General features: G+C 44.5%; 1 protein-coding gene across 5 annotated transcripts in view; it reads left to right on the top strand.

The window, feature by feature from the left end:
* Positions 1-21945, top strand: part of MVB12B (multivesicular body subunit 12B) — a 142989-nt gene that overhangs the window by 39896 nt on the left and 81148 nt on the right. For all 5 annotated transcript variants that reach the window (XM_029063069.2, XM_029063065.2, XM_029063066.2 and 2 more), the window contains 4 exons: positions 4589-4696; positions 13283-13379; positions 18815-18944; positions 20877-20999. In XM_029063069.2, the coding sequence (XP_028918902.1) occupies positions 4589-4696; positions 13283-13379; positions 18815-18944; positions 20877-20999 (458 nt within the window). The remainder of the gene's footprint in view (positions 1-4588; positions 4697-13282; positions 13380-18814; positions 18945-20876; positions 21000-21945) is intronic.

Raw genomic sequence — 21945 nt, forward strand, 5'->3', positions numbered from 1 at the left:
TTAGCTTGACTCTACATATATACATATTTATAAATATATATGTATATACTTGATTTATGAAACAGTCACACCTGATTCTCAATTCTGACCAGCACAAGCACAGTAGAAATGACCTGCAGGTGGCAGGGTTGGTATGCTAGATTCTGTTAATAAATCAGTTTGGGCTTAGAGTCTGCTGCTAGGCAGATGCAGCATGAACTGTATCTTACCCCTCTTCAGTCCAGAGAAAGGAGACTGTTGGAGAATAAGGTCTCCAGAGGTAAGTACCTCATCCCAACCCTCTCATCACACTACCCTCTCCAGATCTCTCTCCCGCCCATGAGAATTCATGGCAGGTAGTCTCTAGCATTTTTAATGGGTCTGTTTCCTTCCAGAACTGTTGTATTCATGAGTTAATACCCATGGGCCATGCTTGGCCTGTTTTCAGGTCATGCACGCGACCAGGACTCCCTCCTCACATTGGTCTCCTGAGATCAGTTCAGTCTCTACCACAGATCAATCCCCGGAGAGGGAGTGCGCCAGAAGCCATCTTGGCCTAAACAGATTCCCTTTCCTCCTGCTTCCCTTCTCCTCCTCTACCCATTTTGCACCTGCGCCCACCAAATACTCCCCTTCTCATCTCCACTTTCTGCCTCAGTCCCATTGTGATTTTTGTCCCTTTGACATTCTTCTATTGGTTTTGGAAAACCACTTGGCTGCATTCATTGATGACTGGCAGAAGGTTTTTCTCGACCTTCCGAGTCAGGATACTACATCACAATGCCTTTCCAAAGTGGCCTCCGCTCAGAGGTGCTAGGATGAACTCGGGGACAGCTAGCAGGTGAGATTAGGGTGCTAGTGATGATGACCGTTGGTCTCTGCCCTAGCTTTGGCAGGAAGGAAATTTAAGTGAAACTGTCACATTCAGATAGCAAGATGCATAAAAGTATGTGTTTAGTTCCAATGGGAAAGGGGCTCCATGTTCACTTGCTCCTGGTCCCCTTAATAGTAATAATAATAAAAACATCATCATCACTGAAGTAATATTTGTTAAGCACTTTATTCTAAGTGCTGGGGCTAGAGTCGAGTTAATCAGGTTGGACACAATCCCTGTCCTACGTGGGGTTCACAGTTTAAGTTACGAGGGAAGAAGGAGAACAAGTATGTAATCCCCTCCTTACAACTGAGAAAACTGAAGCATAGAGAAGTTAAGTGACTTGCCTAAGTTCACACAACAAGCAGTTGGCAGAGTCAGGATTAGAACCCAGGTCCTCTGACTCCCAGGCCCATGCTCTTTCCACTAGGCCATGCTGCTTCTAGCAGATTCGTCACTGAGAAACAGGTGTCCTAATTAAGGTTTAAAAGAATGTATGTATCAAACACTTGTGTGACTATAGAAGGGTAGATTACCAGTAGATTTCATTATTACAGTTGTGGCAAGAGAGTGGTATACCTTAGCACTTGTTAGGCAAGGTAAAGCTTCCCCAATACCTCCTAGACAGAAGCTTTTTACCTAAAGGTTAATTTAGGCCCCGTAACTTCAGTGGCTTGTATTGGAATATTTAATAACAATGTTATTAAGTACTCAAACACTGTACTAAGCACAGGAGTAAATACAAATTAATCAAGTCCCACATGCAGCTCACAGTCTAGGAGGGAGAACAGGTATCGAACCCCTATTTTGACCGTGAGGAAACTTAGGGCCAGAGAAGTTATGTGGCTTACCCAAGGTCACACAGTAGACAAGTGTTGGAGCTACGATTAGAAGACAGGTCCTCTAAATCTCAGGGCTGTGCTCTTTCCTCTGAGCCACACTGCTTCTTGTGGCCCAGATTTCATCATTTCCTGGTCTGAGTGGTCATTACTTTGATTCAAGGGAGCCTCCACTCCTTCAGGTCTTTACTTTCTCTGCTCATTTCCCCCCTCATTTTCACTCTTTTCTGAAGGCCGAGGGGTGAATTGATAAAAGGGTGGGGGGAGGGGGCATTATAGAGGGGCCTGGACTGTGCCACCAGACAATTACAAATTTTCACTTCAATGGTCTTGAGGTTGAGATTGGGTTTAGATGGTCATTTTTCCTGTTTTGGAGGAAGAAAAAGGTCCTGCTGGGCAAAGGGGATGTGTGGTCTGCCAGATTGTTCAGCTGTGAGTCTGAGTCTGCTTTTCCTCAAGTCCCTGCATTTGGGTCGTGATTGATAATCTAGTGCTGCCTGAGAGCCAGAGGAATGGGAATCCTCCTGATCCTAAGTATCACTATGTCCCCGAGGGCCTCCCATGCCCCATGTTAGCTTGCCTGCAGCCCCTGCTAGTCTGGAGAAGAAAACTGGATGTTCTGTATGGGGCAGAGAGGCTGAGACTGCCCCACTCGTGTGAGAGATTGTGGCACTGTTTTTCCTTCTTTTCTTCCTTCCACTGCTCATTTGCCTGAAAGCTTTAGGCATTCAAGCGGAGCAGGTTATTTCATTTCCTTATGGGAGAGGGTTAGGTCTGACCTCTGCTTCTCTGAAGGGGAGGAGGAGATGGCAAAAGGATTTTATTTACTCCCTCCTCTCTTTGACAGCCCTTTTTTGTCTTCTAAACCCTGGTATCTTACTTGGGTGTTTCTGACAAAAGGGAATTCCTTAGGTCCCTGTGGATTTTGCCTCTCGTGAAGGATGTTATGAGAGAGTGCAGGCTTTAAGATTCACTGGATGAATTTTCTTTGAGAGTTCTTCTCTCTTCAGTCATTTGAAATTCCAAGATTTCTTTTCCAAGTATTATGTTATTTAAAAATTATTTGACTGGGAAACTATTTACTTTTTACAGTCCCCCTAGATTACATGAGATAATGGTAGAAGTGGGGGATTCACAATAACAGATAGTACCCAACTGGGGAATCTACTTGGACTAAAGCCATGCCAACCTCAGCTCACTCCTAGTTTCATACCTCCTTGGGGAGATGTGGTCCCCAGTAAACATGAAGGTTATGGTGCATCTGTGCATGTCCGGAAGCCCTATTCAGCTCCCAGGACTACAAGATCGGGGCCCCCAGCATGGGATGTGATAAATCATGTGTGTGGACCATCACCCCACCCCCTCTCCCTCCACACCAACTATCCCTGTTCTCCCACTCCAGGAAATGAGGATAGGCCAGGTCGGATTTGGGGTTGAGTCCGGACCTGACCTTTCTGAGACTTGAGCTCAAACCAGGCCCCTAACTTTCAGCCTGGGAAAGGCTCAAGTTCTGGTCTTGGTTGGGCTGTGGGAGAGGCTGAGGGAGAATGAGCCACTGCAGCTGGCTGCACAAGAGCTGTAGGGTGGAAATGGAGGGAAGGAAATCAGCCTCTCAGTTCATAAGGCTTAAAAAAAAACTTAAACCAGATAATCCACTTGTGAATAATTGGGAATGGGCCAAGCCTACTTTTGAATTCCGCACATTCTCCTTTTCTGAGAAACAGTTACGTATTTTTCCCATTGTTGTGTAATATTTACTGAGGGTGCATAACCTGCCAGCTGCCCCCAAGAAAATTGAGATGGCATGATCCCTGCCCAAGAGATCTGGCGACCCAGTGCCAGCTCAGAGTGGAGGAGTTGGTTGGGCACTCAGGCCAGTCTAGTCACCTTGCAGAGAAGTGGTTGCTCAGCAGAGAAGCTTTCGACTATTCCTGGGGCCACAGGGTAGATTGGCAGATTAAAGAAAGGATCTCAAAGGTGACCTACTAAAAGAAGGTGGCAGAAGAAAGTTTCCCATTTACCAACCTCAGATGTCGAGCCCATAGTCCAGAGCCTCTTGTGCGGGGTTCAAGGAGAGAAGCTGGTGAGACTGGACCGCTCATGAAGGTCCTTGTAGGAAGCATGTAACATTTAGGGAACATATAGGAAATTCCAGGTGGCATTTTGGGGGTCTGTGTTCAGACCCTAGTTTAGCGCCTTGATGATTTAGAGGGCTGTGTGGTGAAATGTGAGGTTCTCCAAACACACTCTGCTCCGATCCTTTAAGGGAGGCTGTCTTTGGAAAAGAAATGAAAAGTCTTCTTGGATCAGTTTTCCAAGCTTGGTTCTGCCACTAATAAACTCAACCATTTCTTTGTTTTCGTGGGAGTGCCCTCACTTGGGAGAAGAATTCCTTCCGAGGGACGAACCCTTGCCTGCCCTGTCTCTTACCCAAGCGCCTGTGAGCAGGCAGGCTAGCAGGTCCCGGATATCTGAGTGCCGGGACAGAATACCGGTTTTGTATCTCTTAGGTGGCATTTCATACCCCTTAAAGCTTTCCTCCACCGGGTCGTCTACTGAGTGTGCAGTAATGAGCACCTTAATGTGCTGACTTGTCCGATCTCTTCGTGGTCCATTACAAGCAAAGTTGCTCTTTTCTCATTAGAACTGTTTTTGTCAGGGTGTCTTTAATCAATTGCTTCCCTGGGGACAATATTTTTAGAAGTTGTATTTTTCATTCTCTCTTTTTCCTTTTGGTAGTTCTCTTCACTGTAACTGGTGAAATGAACTAATGAGATGCCAGGAGAGTTCGGGCCAGTGTTAATTGGAATGGGTATGAAAGAGGCTGCTCTGCACATGTATTAACTTTTGTCTTGGCTTACGGGAGTCCTGCTTTCTCTCCGTCTCCTCGGTACAGGTTGCACAGACGGCAGATGGCGTGGATGCCGACCTCTGGAAAGATGGCTTATTTAAATCCAAGGTCACTCGCTACCTGTGTTTCACAAGATCATTTTCCAAAGAAAATGTAAGTTCTTAAGTGACTTCCATATTTGCCAAGTAAATGGAAGGAATTTACATTCCGACTTGAGATTTCCGTGTTGTTAATGTGGTTAATTTTCATTACCTCAATACAATTTATCCTTGATTCTAACTGTGCGGCTGGAGTCCACAGTGGCCTTGGTGTTTCACTAATTAATAGTGTTGCTAGCCATTCATCCAGGAGTGGAGTGAATTCCATTAAGCCTGGCTTTCTGAAGGAGATACGGAAATCACTCTCAGTATTTTCGTCTTAATGGTACGTACATGTGAACTTACTTTAGTAAACCGACCAAACAGCTGATACAGGCTTGAAATGAGTGGCTAGAGTACTGCTTCATAAGCTTGGCCTGCAGCCTATCTGAAATTCTGGATTTTAAAATTTTCCCATCTCTCAAGATTGCAAAACAGGTCAGAAACTTCAGACCATTGGCTTTATGAAACTCTATCTCTCTCTTCTCCCTTACCCCTCCATTCTCCTGTACTATTCCGCAGCTCTGTCTCCTTTCCTCCTAAGCTCAATCATACTGTCCCTCAATTGTCTCTTCCCTGCCTGGATCTCCCTCTCCCTACAAATCCACCAGATCTTAGCTCTGCCCATCTTCAAAACCCTCCTGAAATCCTACCTCCTCTGGAAGCTTTCCTGAAGTAATTTTTCTTCTCCCCTTCCAACATCCTACCAATTACAATCTTGCACTAACATCCTCGTATTGCACTTTTGTACATTTTGATTTTCATAGTCTATTATTTGAGCACTTTCTCCTCCCTGTAAATTAGGGGAGTACAATACAACCTGAGTCAGTAGACACATTCTGTGCCCACAACAGCTTACAGTCTAGGCTAAGATGTGTCTGTCTCTCCCCAAAATAATAATGATAATTATTAAGCCCTTACTGTGTGCCAGTACTGTTTTAAGAAGTATAAATGCAACATATGCAGATCAGACACAGTCCCTGACCCACATGTTGCTCACAGTCTAAGTAGGAGAGACAGTAGTAATTGAATACCCATTTTATAGATGAGAAACTGAGGCACACAGGAGTTAAGGGACTTTTCCACGGTCACACAGCAGTCAAGTGGCAGATCTGGGATTAGAACCCAGGTCCACTGACTCCCAGGCCTGTGCTCTTTCTACTAGGTCACAGCTTCTCTGTTAGATTGCAAGTTCCTTGTGTGCAAGGACCATTTATCCCACATCTGTGGTGGTATTTATTAAGTGCTTACTATGTCACAGGCACTGTAGTAAACACTGGGGTGGATTCAAGCAAATTGGGCTGGACACAGTTCCTGTCCAACATGGAGCTCAGGAGTCTTAATCCCCGTTTTATAGTTATGGTAACTGAGACACAGAGAAGTCAAGTTACTTGCCCAAGATTGCACAGCAGACAAATGCCAGAGCTGGGAATAGAACCCAGGTCCTCCTGACTCCCAGGCCCATGCTCTTTCCACTAGGCCACATTGCTTCTTATCTATTATAATCTTTAGTAGAGTGAATGGTCAACACATATTAGGTGCTCAGTAATACAATTGATAGGTTGATTGTGTGGCTGGCTTTTAATCATCTTTGCTCTGTGAATATTGAAGTATGAATCCTAGAACTGAGAGCTAGAGAGGTCATTTGTTCAAGCCCCCTGTCTCCAGGCAAATGATTAAAATTCTCAAGGATAGTGAATGTCTACTCCTTTTTTAAGATGATCTCCAGGTTGGCAATTTTCTTCAGGTTGTTGTAATCAATCAGTAGTATATGAGTGCCTGCTGGGTATCGCACAGTATACTGAGCATGTGAGAGAAGACATGAGAAACAGTGTGACATAGTGAGAGGTCATGGGTTCAAATCCTGACTCTGCCACTTGTCATCTGTGTGACTTTGGGCAAGTCACTTAACTTCTCTGTGCTTCAGTTACCTCATCTTTAAAATGGGCCTGAAGACTGAGAGCCCCACATGAGGCTTGATCACCTTGCATCCTCCCCAGTGCTTAGAACAGTGCTTTGCACATAGTGCTTAACAAATGCCATCGTCATTATTATTATTATAATAGTGGATAGAGCATGGGCCTGGGAGTCAGAAGATCATGGGTTCTAATCCCTGCTCTGCTGCATGTCTTCTATGTGAGCTTGGGCAAGTCATTTCACTTTTCTGTGCCTCAGTTACCTCATCTGTAAGATGGAGATTGAGACTGAGCCCCACATGGGACAGGGACTGTGTCCACCCCGGTGTGCTTGTATCCACCCCAGCACTTAGGACAGTGTCTGGCACATAGTAAGTGCTTAGTGAATGCCATAATTATTATTATTATTGTTATTATGAGAGGGAGATGACGTAATCCCTGCCCTCAAGGAGCTTAAATCACATAGGGGAGACAGACACAGAATAATTTCAGCTAGGAGGTAGAAGGTCTTGAATAGTATTTAAATCGTTATGTACACAAGTGCTCCGGTTGGTTGAGTATAGAGATGCTGAGGCGGTTTGGGAGGATATAACTTGGGGAGAAGAAAAATGAATGGGGGAAAGCCCTCTGGAGGCTGTGAAAAATACAACTGCTAAAAGAAATAATTGATGGCTTTGATGGTTTTTTGTTCAGGTTCACGACAGGGAGTAGTCAGATTTATATTTTCAGGAAAATATACTTTAAACGTCTTATGTAACGCAATTCATTATTCAGACAATTTGGATATCCTGCAGGTTATATCATGTCCCCTGAAACTCAAGCTTAGTTTGTCTTACGGCTCCTACCTCTGGAGAGCTCCAGGAAATCTGGGAGATGCCTTAATAGTGTGAGGTCTTGAATTGGGTGGGGGGAAATCTGGGGGGAACTTCCTGCGACTTAAAGTCCCAGAAGTGCTCCGCGGGGGCTTACGGCCACAAGAATACATCCGGATCTTGAATGCCCTATATAGTCATCGGCTTCGTCCGTCCCTGGGGCTACACTGACTTTACTGCATACCTGTTTCAGTTGCAGCTTCACTAGTGTTGCTGATGTATAGTGGCTTAAAGCAGAGATTTCTCTTTCTAATGGAAATATTTATACAGTTATATGGCCTAGTACATCGTCAGATTGGTGGTAATAGTGTTTTCATTGATAATGCTGTGTACAGCTGCTGGGACACAGCCTTGCCATTAGACAGACAGGACTTGGGGGAAATCTCCTAGATGCCCAATATTGATTTTGTTCTTAATATACCACTCAGCATGAATTTGAAGCACTGGAGAGATAGCCATGGGCTGCCGGAGCTTCTGCTTCTGCTCAGCAGAGCAGCTGCCCCTTTCTCTGTCCTTGTCCAAGGAGCTGAAAGAGGCCCATTCTCAGAGCATAGAAGAGAGTGAGCTTTCTGAGTTGCAAGTTTCAGGAAGAGGTCTGGAGCCAGAATTCATTGTGGCCCTCTCTATAAGGAGAGATGAGAAAAATGAAGGGAAATGGCAAGAGAGCCATTCGTTTTTCTGGGTCTCAAGCAAAGAAGTTTTGTTGCTAGGAGGCAGGTAGAGGAGATATGGAGGGAAGGTGATTTGCTCTCTCCCCACCTTCAAATCCTTACTGAATGCACATCTCCTCCAAGAAGTCTTTCCTGACTAAACCCTCACTTCCTTTTCTCCTGCTCCCTTCTGCATCACCCTTGCCCTTAGATTTGCTCCCATTATTCACACCCCTGACTCCAGTCCCACAGCACTTAAATACATATCCATAATTTATATTAATGTCTGTCACCCTGTGTAGACTGTAAGTTCATTGTGGGTGGGGAATGTGTCTACCAACTCTTGTTATATTTTTATATTGTACTGTGAGTGTTTAGTATAGTACTCTGCACACAGTAAGCACTCAATCAGTACGATTGATTGACTGGTTGATAAGGTCGGGATCAGGGTGGAAGGAGTTGGGATGGTTTGTATTTCAGCCCCTTATAGCTGGTGGATAGTACCCTCCGGCCCCAGCCCCAGGGAGTTTTGCAATGCAATGTTACCAAACTGGGAAACGGGAAATGGAGAAGAGTGCTGAGGGTTTGAAATGAAGGTGTGTTATTTAAATGAGTGACTGGAGAGCTTCCAGTTCGGGACTTTGGGAGGCCCTTTTTAAATCTGTCCCCTTTCCCCCTCCTCATCCTCCTAATAATACTATTTGTATGGAGTCTTGGGGTTGGAGTGTGGATACTTGCTGTGGAAGGATCGAGATTAATTGCACTTTTCGTGCACTGTACTTTCTGCATTACCTGTAATAATAATGTACATAGATTAGGTAGGGAGGATATTAAACAGAAGGATTTATGAACATTTGAATATTAAGTTGGTTATCTGTGGCCACCTTAAATGCAAGGTTGTCAGAAATAATTACAGTATACTAGCAAATACTGGCTACCGGAGACAATATAAATACCCTGAGTCAGTGCATATTGGGCTTTGGGCATGAATCATTTGCTCAACAAGGATTGGGAATGTTTCTCATATTCATGAGGGAGAAATGAAAAGCAGTCCAGTCATGGGTAGAGGAAAGGTCCACGCTCATTCATTCAATTATATTTATTGAGTGCTTACTATGTGCAAAGCACTGTACTAAGCTCTTGGGAGAGGACAATACAACAAACCGACATTCCCTGACACATGGGGTGCCAGCCTTGTGGGCTAAAGCTCTTCCAGTGCTGCAGGTGCAAGGAAGGAACCATGCTACTGCAGGGCACCCAGAAACAACTGAACCTGACAGTGGACATTAGTGCAGTGCTCTCCATACAGTAAGTGCTCAATAACTACCATTGTCTGATTGATCAGGTACACCTAGGTGGGTGTTTCCAGATCTTTCCTTCTGCCATCCCCATTGGGGCGACCACTGGAAGGCCAGGCCCCCGGCATGGACACAAACCAGTGTTGGAAGTAAGTGGGAACTCAGACCCGATGTAAGAAAATGGTCCCGAAATGGGTGGTGCCAGTGGGCAAAGGAGGGCTGCTCCAACAGAGCCCACCCTCAGACCCTGCTGTCCCTTTGGTCACCAGCAGCCACAGCCCCACCTCTCCCATTTTCCCTGAGCCCAAGGCCCTGCGCTATATTCCCAGTGTTGTCTTCAGTGGCTGGCCGGCCCTCCCCCCATCCCTTCCGCTGGCTGATTTGCTGCTGCACCTCCCCCGCTCACCATCTTGGAACCAAGCAGGGGCTATGGGGGCCACTGGAGTTCCAGTTCAAAAGTTTTTTTTTATTTTACTTCCAGCACTGGCATGTCCACAGAGTTGAGAGGCTTGATTGGGTTTGCAATTGTAAAACTGGACTTCCGGAGCAGGACTAATCCAGTCCCTAGTCATAGTTGTCTTTATTAAAAGCAGTCTTTACAAGGATGTCCAACTATTCATCCCTGCTGAACAGAAACAGGTAATAATAATTGAGGTATTGGTTAAGCGCTTACTAGGTGCCAGACACTGTACTAAACGCTGAGGTAGATAAAAGCAAATTGGGTTGGACATAGTCCCTATCCCACAAGGAGCTCACAGTCTCAATCCCCATTTTACAAATGAGGTAACTGAGGCACAGAGAAGTAATGACTTACCCAAGGTCACACAGCAGACAAGTGGCAGAGCCAGGAAAGAGGCAGTGTTGTGGAAAAACAACTGCTGTTTAAAAACATTAGGATGGATTGGATCAGACCGTTTTTGAGAGCAGCTAATATTTGCTTGCCAAGTTAATAGGTGTTTTTTTAAAAATAGCATTTGTGAAGTACTTACTATGTGTCAAGAACTCTTCCAAGCACTGGAGTAGATACAAGTCAGTCAGGGGGAAACAGTCCTGGTCCCTCATGGGGTTCACAGTCCCTATAGAAGGGAGAGCAGGTATTCAATCCCCATTTGACAGAAGAGGCAATTGAGGCACAGAGAAATTAAGTGGCTTGCCTAAGGTCACGCAGCAGATAACTGGCAGAGCTGGACTTAGGACCCAAATCCTCAGATGGTATCCAACCCAGCGCTTAGTACAGCACCTGGCAAATAGTAAATGTTTAACAAATACTACAGTTATTATTATTATTATTATTATTATTTCCAGGTCTGTGCTCTATCCAGTAGGCCCTGCTGCTTCTCGGTACTTAAAATCCTTTGCCACTTTGCATGTTCAAGTTATCCTGCGGAAGCTGAGCTTCTCCACCTTCTGTAGTGCTTACCCATAGGAGCTGGTTAAAGCTCTGTGACCAGTTAGTCTTTTGAAGAAGCAGTATTAAATGTGTGTCAAATGTGATACTTCCAAGGCTACTCAATTGCTTCTTAATGATGAGTTAGGAAGACATTTGTCATGAATTAATTTTCCCTTTTTGATGATCAAGGCAAAAAAGAATAATTTACTCAATTTGTTATATTTGCTTATAAAAAATCAACTCCCCTGTCAGCATTTTGAGTGGAGCGGCTTTGGTTTAATTGTTAGAGTGAATTACAACTCCTGACTCAATGTCCTGGCCAGAGAATTCACTGAAAAGAGCGGTAGACTTCCCTGCTTGCATTTCAGTGATGGGTTAATAATAACTGTGATATTTAAACACTTACTGTGTGCCAAGCCCTGTATTCAGAGCTGGGGTTGATACACTATAAGCAATTAATAATAATAATAATAATAATAATAATAATAATAATAGTGAGAAGCATCATGGCCTAGTGGATAGAGCCCAGGCCCGGGAGTCAGAAGGTCATGGATTCTAATTCTGACTCTGCCACTTGTCTTGCTCTGTGACCTTGGGCAATTCACTTCTCTGGGCCTCAGTTATGTCATCTGTACCTCATTTGCTTGTATCCGTCCCAGAGCTTAGACAAATATAATAATAATAATAATAATAATTAGTAGTAGTAGTAATATAATGGTATTTGTTAAGTCCTTACTATGTGTCAAGCACTGTTCTAAGTAATCAGTGGGACACAATCTTTGTCCCACATGGGGCTTACAGTCTAAATTGGAGGGAGAGGGAGTTAATTCCCATTTTATAGATGAGGTAATAGAGGCATTGAGAAGTTGAGACTTTATTTCCTTCCAGATAAGACATAGCCTCCATCTCACAGTGGCTGCTCCCAGTGAGGGGAGGGAAAAACAAGTATTTTAGTCCCATTTTAAGGATGAGGAAGATGAGGCACCAAGAAGTTAAGTAATTTACCCAAGGTCACACGTCAAGCAAGAGGCAGAGTTGGGATTAAAACCCGGGTCCTCAGACTCTTTGGCCCATGTTTTTTCCACTAGGCCGCACTACCTCTCAATATTGGATATTAGATATCTAATATGAGATATTGGAGAAATGCAGCAAGAGAAATGTTTTTACAGACCCAGTAAGTTTTGTTTGCTTCCCACATCTGAAAGTACACTGAATATCCCTAGGCAGTCATGTAGAGTCAGAAATTGTCTTCTCAGATAAGCTCTAAACACAATAGAGTCGATCCTTTGATGTTGATTTGGTGGAGTTATCAGTCGAACAATTATATATTTTCTCAACAAAGACAGAACAAGTAATCTTGAGTAATATTCTACCAGTCTCTGGGCATGGGGAACTGTCATTAAAATGTACCAAGTAGAGTGGGTGGCTGGGATGATGAACTGAGAAATTTGGATTGGAAACATGAAATTTTTACTTTAACTGGTCATCACTGTAGAAAGCAGGAACTAAGCTGTAAATTGCTCAGAAGAGCTTAATGAAACCTCCAGGGTGTCCAAATGGGTTTGGAGTTGTGGGGTGGATATCCTTAGCACACATTCCCTGACTTCAAAGGCTGCCTCCAAGTGCTAGCTTGTTTAAAGGGAATTCTCTGTAGTAATTAGGGAATAGTATGTTGTATTTGAAAGATGGTTTTAGTCTCTTTAGAGAAACTAGATCCTGGGGAGTGTATGCATTGTTTGGGTTTATTGACTTTCAAAAGCCTTTTGATTATGTTTTGCAGTTTTGCTTTTTGAGAAGGACTGTAGTACTGAAGCCAAGATGGTTTCACTTTTCTATTAATCCATGGTCCTTGGGCTTCCCTGGAGATTTTAAAGAAATAAAGGGCGGATGCTTTCTTTCCTAGGCGTCTCTGTGATTCCTAGTGTGTCTTGCGTTTGTGCTGTGTCTTGGATTGATTTTGGCACAGTGACATTTTAGCCTATAATTGGTGCAGTAGTATGTTCAAACATGGTGTGCCCCAGTAGTGGAATACCCTGGAACATGGCCTCTTTAAACTTATGTTATACAGATTGGCAAGAATTGGCAGGCAGCCATCTAATGCCAGGACTCGGTTGGTTTGTACAATTGCCCTCTACTGGGGGGAATCTCAGGCAGACCGGAAGCCCTGCCTCAGATTCCCTCCCGCCCACCCCTTACTTGCTGCCGTTCGAGTGGACCGCTTATCTTGCTGGCCAAGAATCAGGCAAGCTGCCTGGTTAGTAGCGTGGGATGGGTTCTGCTTTCCCAAGAGCCGTGTGAAGTCTGTGGAGAGCTGCCTGGGAGGATTAGATGGCCCCCACTATAATTAACCGGCTGCAGTGAAGCTGAACTAATCACTGCATTGCTTAATGTACATCTTGAAGTCAAAATGGCAAGAAAAGTGCAGTCAGAGGGTTGGGATTAATAATAGTGTGCATTTTGTCTCCTCTTTCTGAAGAGCCATTTAGGAAACGTGCTGGTGGATATGAAGCTCATTGACATAAAGGACACCCTGCCTGTAGGTTTCATCCCGATTCAAGAAACAGTGGATACCCGTGAGTCACTATTTGTCGCAGTTCTGCTGGTTGCTTCTTCACTTATTTTATTTTTGTGCATTGGGTTTACATTTTCTTTCCTAAATACATTGAAAAGCTTGTGACATGAACACACTGCCTTGTCTTCCTGCCCCAGTTTTGGAGAGCTTTCTATGGCGAGTTGCCCAAGATATAATCCAGGCCTTCCTTCTGTGTTAGAGTGGCACTCCTAGTAAAGAAGTTATTGACTGTTCACCCAGTGAAGAAATGCTGAAATCTGTTAACATTCATGGGCAGAAAGCCTTGGGGACACCTAGACACTCCTGAATCTAGTTTTGGTCAGAGCAGGAAAAAAAAATAGTGGAGACTAAAAGTACAATGAAAACCTTTACTGTTTTTCCAAGTCTGAATATGGAACAGAAAAAATGAGAGCACCAGGAATACGGAGAGTTTTCTGTGCATCAGCATTTGAGAGTGGCTCTCTGTGGTTGGTCAAGAGGAAGAGACTCTGGTTGCCTCAACCAATCCAGGTGGCAGCAGAGACAGCTTGATGTGATCCAGTGGGAAGAAAACAGTAGAAACCCTTTCTAGCGGAAGGGTCCTATATGTAAACAGTTATATCCCCCCTTGGTCTCCTCACTGTCCTCTCTGCCTGCTTTCTCTCCCCAGTCCAGTCCATTCTTCACTCAGCTACCCAAATCATTTTCTAAAACTCCATTCAGTCTGCACCTACCCACCCCTCAGGAATCTCCATTGGTTGCCCGTCCACTTCTGCATCAAACAGTAACCCCTTACCATTTGCTTTAAAGTGCTCAATCAACTCACCCCCCACATCTCACCTCACTGATTTCCTACTTCAGTCCAGCCTGCACACTTCACTTATCTAATGCCAGCTTGCTCACTGTGCCTCGATCTCATCTATCTCACCATCAGCCCCTTTCCCAAACACTCCCTCAGACCCGGAATTCCTTCACTCTCCATACTTGCCAGACCACTACCCTCCCCACCTTCAAAGCCTTATTAAAATCACATCTCCTCCAAGAGGCCTTTCCCGATTAAGCCCTCTTTCCCCCAACTCCCTCACCCCTGTGCATCCTTTATGTACTTGGATTAGTACCCTCTAAGCACTTGCTATTTATCCCACCCTCTACCCCTTAGAATTTATGTACATATCTGCAATTGGTTTATTTATATTGTCTGTCTCCTCCTCTAGACGGTAAGCTCCCTGTGGGAAGGGAATGTGCATACCAACTCTGCTGTACTGTATTGGGAGACCAAGCGCTAAGTGCAGTGTTCTGCACATAGTAAGTGCTCAGTAAATACCACTGATTGATTGATCAGAGCCAGTGACACTTAGCTCATAGATCCTTGCATTTTCTTGCCCTTTCCTTGCAAGGCTAAAGAAGCAGCATGGTCTAGTGAAAAGAGCACAGGCCTGATAGTTAGAGAACCTAGGTTCTATTCCTGACCCCACCACTTATCTGCTGACCTTGGGCAAGTCACTTAAATTCTCTGTGCCTCACTTCCATCATCTGCAAAATGAGAATCTAATACCCGTTCTCCCTTCTGCGTCGACTGTGAGCCCCACATGGAACCTGATTGTCTTTTATCTAACTCAGCGCTTAGCACATAGTAAGTGCTTAACAAATACCACGATTATTATTAGTAGTAGTAGTAGTAGTAGAAGAACCCAGGAATAGAGTAGTGGGGTCTTTCAGGTTGGGAACTTGATATGGATTTGTTAGGCTAGTAAATGAGTTTCTACTGATTGCCTGACACATCTCAGTTAGTGAGACTCTTAATTAGATGCAGAGGTTTGGTCTCCAGTAAGGAGATGCTCTTCTGGTTTGGATAGGGCCAGATGTAGGCCAAGATGTGCAGGCCGGTGGGCATCTACACCAAAATTGGCCATCTCTTGCTCTACCTGGATCACGGTCTTCCCTCCCCAGAGCAGCAGCTGTGACAGAAGTAAAAGTTGCCTGGACAGGGGCAGCAAGGACTGTGGGAATAGACACTATGAGTCCCTTTGAGGGCCATGGGCCTGGGTGCAGCCTCGGTAGCTCCTGCCCCAGTCCAGCCCAAGTGGGACTTTCCAGCTCTCTTCCATACATTATGAATAGATTATAACTTTTCAATGGTTATTAAACAGAGGGGAGTTGGGGTGAGTGTTCACTAAGACCACATTGCATAGACCCTATTGGCTGTCCTCTGTTCTGTGCTTTCACAGCAGAATGATTGTCATACTTTAGCTTTCTGCTTTCTACTCTTGCTACTTTAGAGGTACATTAAAGAAACTCATGTATTGGAAGAATGGAAGCCCTCTATGTTTTTGCAGTTTGAGAGCCCTGAAAGATTAGTAGAATGTTAAATATCCAAGTCAAGTAATCCATTTTCAGAGGGGACATTTAAATCATTCTGCTCTGTTAAAAGTCACTCTGTCACTCTTGATTTTTACATAGCATTTAAAGAGCTCTTGTCTAAAAAGCCTAAGTAATGGTAGCTTATTTATACAGTTCCATCTTCCTAACTAGCAAGATCCCTGGTTAGTTATTTAGGGAGAGATTTGGGGGTTAGGCAGGAGGGAGTTCATGGCTCATTCTCTGGGGGGTTTAACTCTGTAATTGTTATTAGTTGTAATTTTTATGGTATTATTGTATTTAAGTGCCTACTATGTGCCAAGCACTGTTCTAAGCACTGGGGTAGATACAAGATAAACAGGTTGTCCCATGTGGGGCTCAAAGTCTTAATCCCAATTTTCCAGATGAGGATAATTGAGGCATAGAGAAGTTAAGTGAATTGCCCGAGGTCACCCAGCAGACAAGTGGCAGAGCCAGGATTAGAACCCACATTCTCTGACTTTCAAGCCGGTGCTTTTTCCACTGAGCCACACTGCTTCTCAAGTTCAAGTAATGTTCACGGGATGCCAGTTGGGGTGCAGGAGGAGGGAAATCATAAGATGGAGCCTGAGCACACCTGCTGTTTTTGTTTCACTGAACATCAGCAGCTGGATGAGCCCCTGAGGAGCAGACCCTACGTGAGCCTTCCTTGTGTCCTGGGCCAACACCTCCCCTCTGCATGGATGTCTCTAGCCTTAGGGCTTCACTAACCCCAATATCTTGAAAATTAAAATTTGAAATGTTTTCCTTGTGCACCCCTCTCTCAGGTAACCCTCTTGCTGCTCTACAACTACTCCAAAGGCAAAACCAGATATTCATGGCGTGGGGGCATCATTTTATAGGCAGATTCTTGCTAATTGCATGATCACTTCCCTCGCACTCTATCCAGTGGGCCTCAAACTTACTGTACCAGAGCTTTAGCCCTCAAAACCTATTTGATCTCCTGAGGCTGCCACCCAAGAGCCAGGTGGTGCTTATCATTGGTGGGATCTACATGGGCAAGGCCAAAAGCAAAGTCATTTTTAACAGTGCTTTGCACATAGTAAGCGTTTAATAAATGCTATTATTATTATTATTTTTGGTAATAGTGCATTGGAGAGAAACTTGATACATGAGATTCTACCTGTTGGCTAGACTCTCCTCCACACCAGATTTTACAAACATCTGCTGACAGGCCAGGGAGAAAACAAAATTACAAGCTGCTAAGAGTAGAATCATTATTATTGCTCTTATCAATTATTTATTCAATGTACCTCTCTCAAACTAGGTGCATAAGGGAATGTGTTTGAGAAGGGGACAATCTCTGCCCTCAAAGAATTGTTAGTCCAATAGAGAAGAGAGGTGAACCCTCAGTCAATATAAGTGGATGGAATGAGTACTGACTTGTAGGAAAATGGGTGGAGTTAGACCTGAGCTGAGATTCTAAAGCAACAGTGAGCAGGAATTTGTATGGTAAAAAGATTCTTGGTGGTTTCTCCGTTTAAAAGGGTCAGTTTGGTCAGAAGCAGCATGGCTCAGTGGAAAGAGCATGGGCTTGGGAGCCAGAGGTCATGGGTTTGAATTCCGGCTCTGCTACTTGTCAGCTGTGTGACTGTGGGCAAGTCACTTCACTTCTCTGGGCCTCAGTTCCCTCATCTGTAAAATGGGGATTAAGACTGTGAGCCTCATGTGGGACAACCTGATTACCCTGTATCTACCCCAGCGCTTAGAACAGTGCTCTGCACATAGTAAGCGCTTAACAAATACCAACATTACACCATTATTATTATTATTATAATCTTTACAGCAATAGTCACGTGCGTTTTCTTTTTCTGGGAGTGCCCAGTTGCCATGATTTGGTTAAGACGGGGAAGAAGAAATAAAACGAGACTCCTTTAATTAATTTCAAATGTACTTTGTGGCAATCCATACAGCACTTAAAAGCCGGAAAGCTGTTTGTTTTAGTAAAGTGGTGTGTACTTTCTCTGTGTTCATTAGCATGAGTGAACACATTTCTATTGACTATTTATAATATGTTTACTTAAAATTAGTGCTGCTTAAGCATGGGTAATTAGTGGCTCTATCTCTTAACCTGACTTTCCTGCACATGGAGAAAGGGAGAAAAGTGTGAAAGAAAGAGCACAAATGGCTAAAGTCAGTCCCCAACCCCTGGATTTTATTTCGTCAATTGGCACCAATTGCCAAGTGCTTTTAAACATTGTAATTAAGGGCAAATTTCTATTTCTCCAGATTATCAAATATCTAATCTCCCCAGGGACAGCTAGAGTGGGGCTCAAGATCCTGGCCCTCTGCAGGCATGGTAAAGGAGGGGCTGCTGGGATGGATGGGATCAAGGATCAGGCCAATTTTCAGGGCTTCAATGACCCTGACCAATGCTCAATTGACCCAGGCTTCTCAGTTCAAACCGAGGCCTTGGTCCCAAGCAGTTGCCTTCAGTTGAAAGGACTTAAAAGCAGAATAGGGCAACTAAGAAGAGAACTGTGGTACAGTGACCCAATGTTTGTCAGTCAATTAATCAATCCATGGTATTTGTTAAATGCTTACTGTACTAAGCACTTGGGAGAGTACAGTACAACAGAATTAGCAGACACTATCCCTGCCTATGATGAATTTACAGTAGAGAGTCTGCCTAATTAGAGAGCCTTGGATGCGAAAAGTCCAAGAGTTGTTCCTAACCCAGTCATAGTTTCTGCTGCAGGGCTCCAGAAACAAATACAGACTCTGACCAAAGGGTTTTTACCATCATGTGGGACACCTCAGTTGATGGCCTGAAAGGCAGTAACTCGAGCACCCCATCCTTGGGAACAAGGCTTGTGTTCAAACGGAGCAGTTCTTGTTCAAGTAGGGCCATGCCGGTTGACCTGACTCCATCCATCCAGCAATCCCTTGCTCTGCCCAGGCGATGATGGAGAACCCAGCTTCCATCCGGGAGACAAATCACTGTGGGCTGTATCATTCTGACAGACACCAGCTGTGGAGGAGGCTAAGGCATGCTGCTCAGATTTCTAATTTTTGGTTCTATATAAAGGCCAACTCAGCTCCTCTCTTTCATTTTTGCAGAGGAAGTCGCTTTCCGAAAGAAGAGGTTGTGCATTAAATTCATCCCTAGGGACTCCACCGAGGCAGCCATCTGTGACGTGCGAATTTTGGGCCGTACAAAGCAGGCCCCTCCTCAGTATACCTTCATAGGGTAAGTACTTTTCATCTTAGGAAGAGGAATTGGTATTGCTAGCTAGGTGATTGGTAAATCCAGAGGGCCAGCCTCAAGCAGAGTCCTCCATTGTGACAATTGCACTGCTCTCTCCCTTGGCTGCGGATATAGCACTAGCTCACGTTGCAAGTAAAAGTGGTGGTCCATTTGGGGAAGCTGTGGCCCGGGGGAAAAACTGTGATTTCCAAACAGTACATACAACACTCAATTGAATTGTTGATAGAGGGAATCTTACAATCCTGGAGAGAACTTGAGTGTTTGACAATTGTTCCAAGAATTCAGTTTTGTTCACAATGTTGTGTAATAGCCAGGGGTTGGGGCATGATTGAATAGACCAAATGTAGCTAGAAAGGGAACTGAAGTAAGCCTCTTTTTGGCTTGGGACTCATCTTGTAGACAAGGGCTTGGTGGTCTGGGCAATTTGAGATCAAGTGGCCTGGGGATCTGTAATTTAAGACTAAGTACCGTAGAGTGATATATTCTTCCAGATTCTTAGAAACATTACATGTGGACACCAGCATCATACCCACTCCAGTTCATTCAATAGTATTTATTGAGTGCTTACTATGTGCAGAGCACAGTATTCATTCATTCATTCAATAGTATTTATTGAGCGCTTACTATGTGCAGAGCACTGTACTAAGCGCTTGGGATGAACAAGTCGGCAACAGATAGAGACAGTCCCTGCCGTTTGACGGGCTTACAGTCTAATCGGGGGAGACGGACAGACAAGAACAATGGCAATAAATAGAGTCAAGGGGAAGAACATCTCGTAAAAACAATGGCAACTAAATAGAATCAAGGCGATGTACAATTCATTAACAAAATAAATAGGATAACGAAAATATATACAGTTGAGCGGACGAGTACAGTGCTGTGGGGATGGGAAGGGAGAGGTGGAGGAGCAGAGGGAAAAGGGGAAAAAGAAGGTTTAGCTGCGGAGAGGTAAAGGGGGGATGGCAGAGGGAGTAGAGGGGGAAGAGGAGCTCAGTCTGGGAAGGCCTCTTGGAGGAGGTGAGTTTTAAGTAGGGTTTTGAAGAGGGAAAGAGAATCAGTTTGGCGGAGGTGAGGAGGGCGTTCCAGGACCGTGGGAGGACGTGACCCAGGGGTCGACGGCGGGATAGGCGAGACCGAGGGATGGTGAGGAGGTGGGCGGCAGAGGAGCGGAGCGTGCGGGGTGGGTGGTAGAAAGAGAGAAGGGAGGAGAGGTAGGAAGGGACAAGGTGATGGAGAGCCTTGAAGCCTAGAGTGAGGAGTTTTTGTTTGGAGCGGAGGTTGATAGGCAACCACTGGAGTTGTTTAAGAAGGGGAGTGACATGCCCAGATCATTTCTGCAGGAAGATGAGCCGGGCAGCGGAGTGAAGAATAGACTGGAGCGGGGCGAGAGAGGAGGAAGGGAGGTCAGAGAGAAGGCCGACACAGTAGTCTAGCCGGGATTAAGTACTAAGTACTAAGCGCTTGGAATGTACAAATCAGCAACAGATAGAGACAGTCCCTGCCCATTGACGGGCTTACAATTCATGTTTTGGGGATTCATGTTTTGCAGAGGTTTGAAATAAGTAAACTGCGTGGTGGTGTTTTCCAGTGTAATCTGTTTTTGTTAATACCACAAACTACTGTTGGATTAAAATGTGACAGTGTGCAAGGGAATGAACCATTTCTATCATGGGTGTCCAGCTTTGGACAGCCTGCTCCTTTGGTGATTAGGAAAATCATCAGCATTGTCTTCAAGGGAGAGGTTAAGGATGTTTGAGGGCAGTCATCATCCTGATCTTGTAAAACTTTCTGCTGCCATTGTATAGGGCATAATCCTGGGGTGTATGGACCATGGTTCTGCTCCAGGGTGGCATTATTTGTAGTCTCATGTTTTTATGTTATTTCGAGCCTAAAGATGTCTCTGTTTTCTTAAAGGGAACTGAACAGTATGGGGATCTGGTACCGAATGGGCAGAGTTCCAAGAAACCATGAATCATCTCAATCTACGACCCCTTCCTCCCAGTCTTCAGCTTCCACCCCAGCTCCTAACCTCCCCAGGTGAGTCCTCATCAACTTGTTTCTTCACCCCTTCTCTAAGTTAGATGAATTTCAGCATGTAATGGAGCACATCTGTAAGGATGCACTATAAACTGTCAGTACAACAAATGATCAAAAATGAAATGCTTAAAAGCTAATTGTCAACAAATCAAGAGTTGAAGTCATTGCAGTTCAGCTGTCAATAAAAAGTGGCAGTTATAATAAGGATGGCATTTGTTAATCACTTACTATGTACCAAACACTGAACTAAGTGCTGGGGAAGATACAGGGTAAACAGGTTGGACATAGTCCCTGTCTTTCATCACATACACAGTCTAAGTAGGAAGGAGAACGGGTATTTAATTCCCACCTCACATATGAGGAAACTGAGGCACAGACATGTTAAGTGACTTGCCCAAGGTCACAGAGCAAGCAGATGATATTGTTGGGTTAAGAACCCAGGTCCTCTGATTCTCAGGCTTGGGCTCTTTCCACTAGGCCTAGCTGTGTCTCGTGCTGCTCCATCTAAAGGAAGGGTTGGTACTGATCAGAGCAGTAATGGTTCACCCTGTCAGGGGCCCCAGGCTCAGACACAATGGGGAAGGCTCACCGAGAGTAGCCTTCTATCTGTTGGGATTTAGTGTCTTCTTCAGGTGACCTAGATTTCTCAGTGATTGAGTGCGTAGGTAATGGTGTGTTAATATTGACTTGGGGGAATGTCAGTGACTGGAATTTGCTGCTAATTCCCTTTTTAGATGTAAGTTTTAGATGATTCATTATTCTGCCAGCATCTTTTTTTTTATGATATTTGTTAAATGCTTACCATGTACCAGGCACCTATTAAGCATTGGGGTAATACAGGCTAATCAGGTTTGACATAACCATGTCCCACATGGGGCTCACAGTCTCAATCTCCATTTTACAGATGAGGTAATTGAGGCACAGAGAAGTTATGGGGCTTGCCCAA

This window comes from Ornithorhynchus anatinus, chromosome 4 (assembly GCF_004115215.2).
Source record: "Ornithorhynchus anatinus isolate Pmale09 chromosome 4, mOrnAna1.pri.v4, whole genome shotgun sequence".
NCBI classification, from domain to species: Eukaryota; Metazoa; Chordata; class Mammalia; order Monotremata; family Ornithorhynchidae; genus Ornithorhynchus; species Ornithorhynchus anatinus.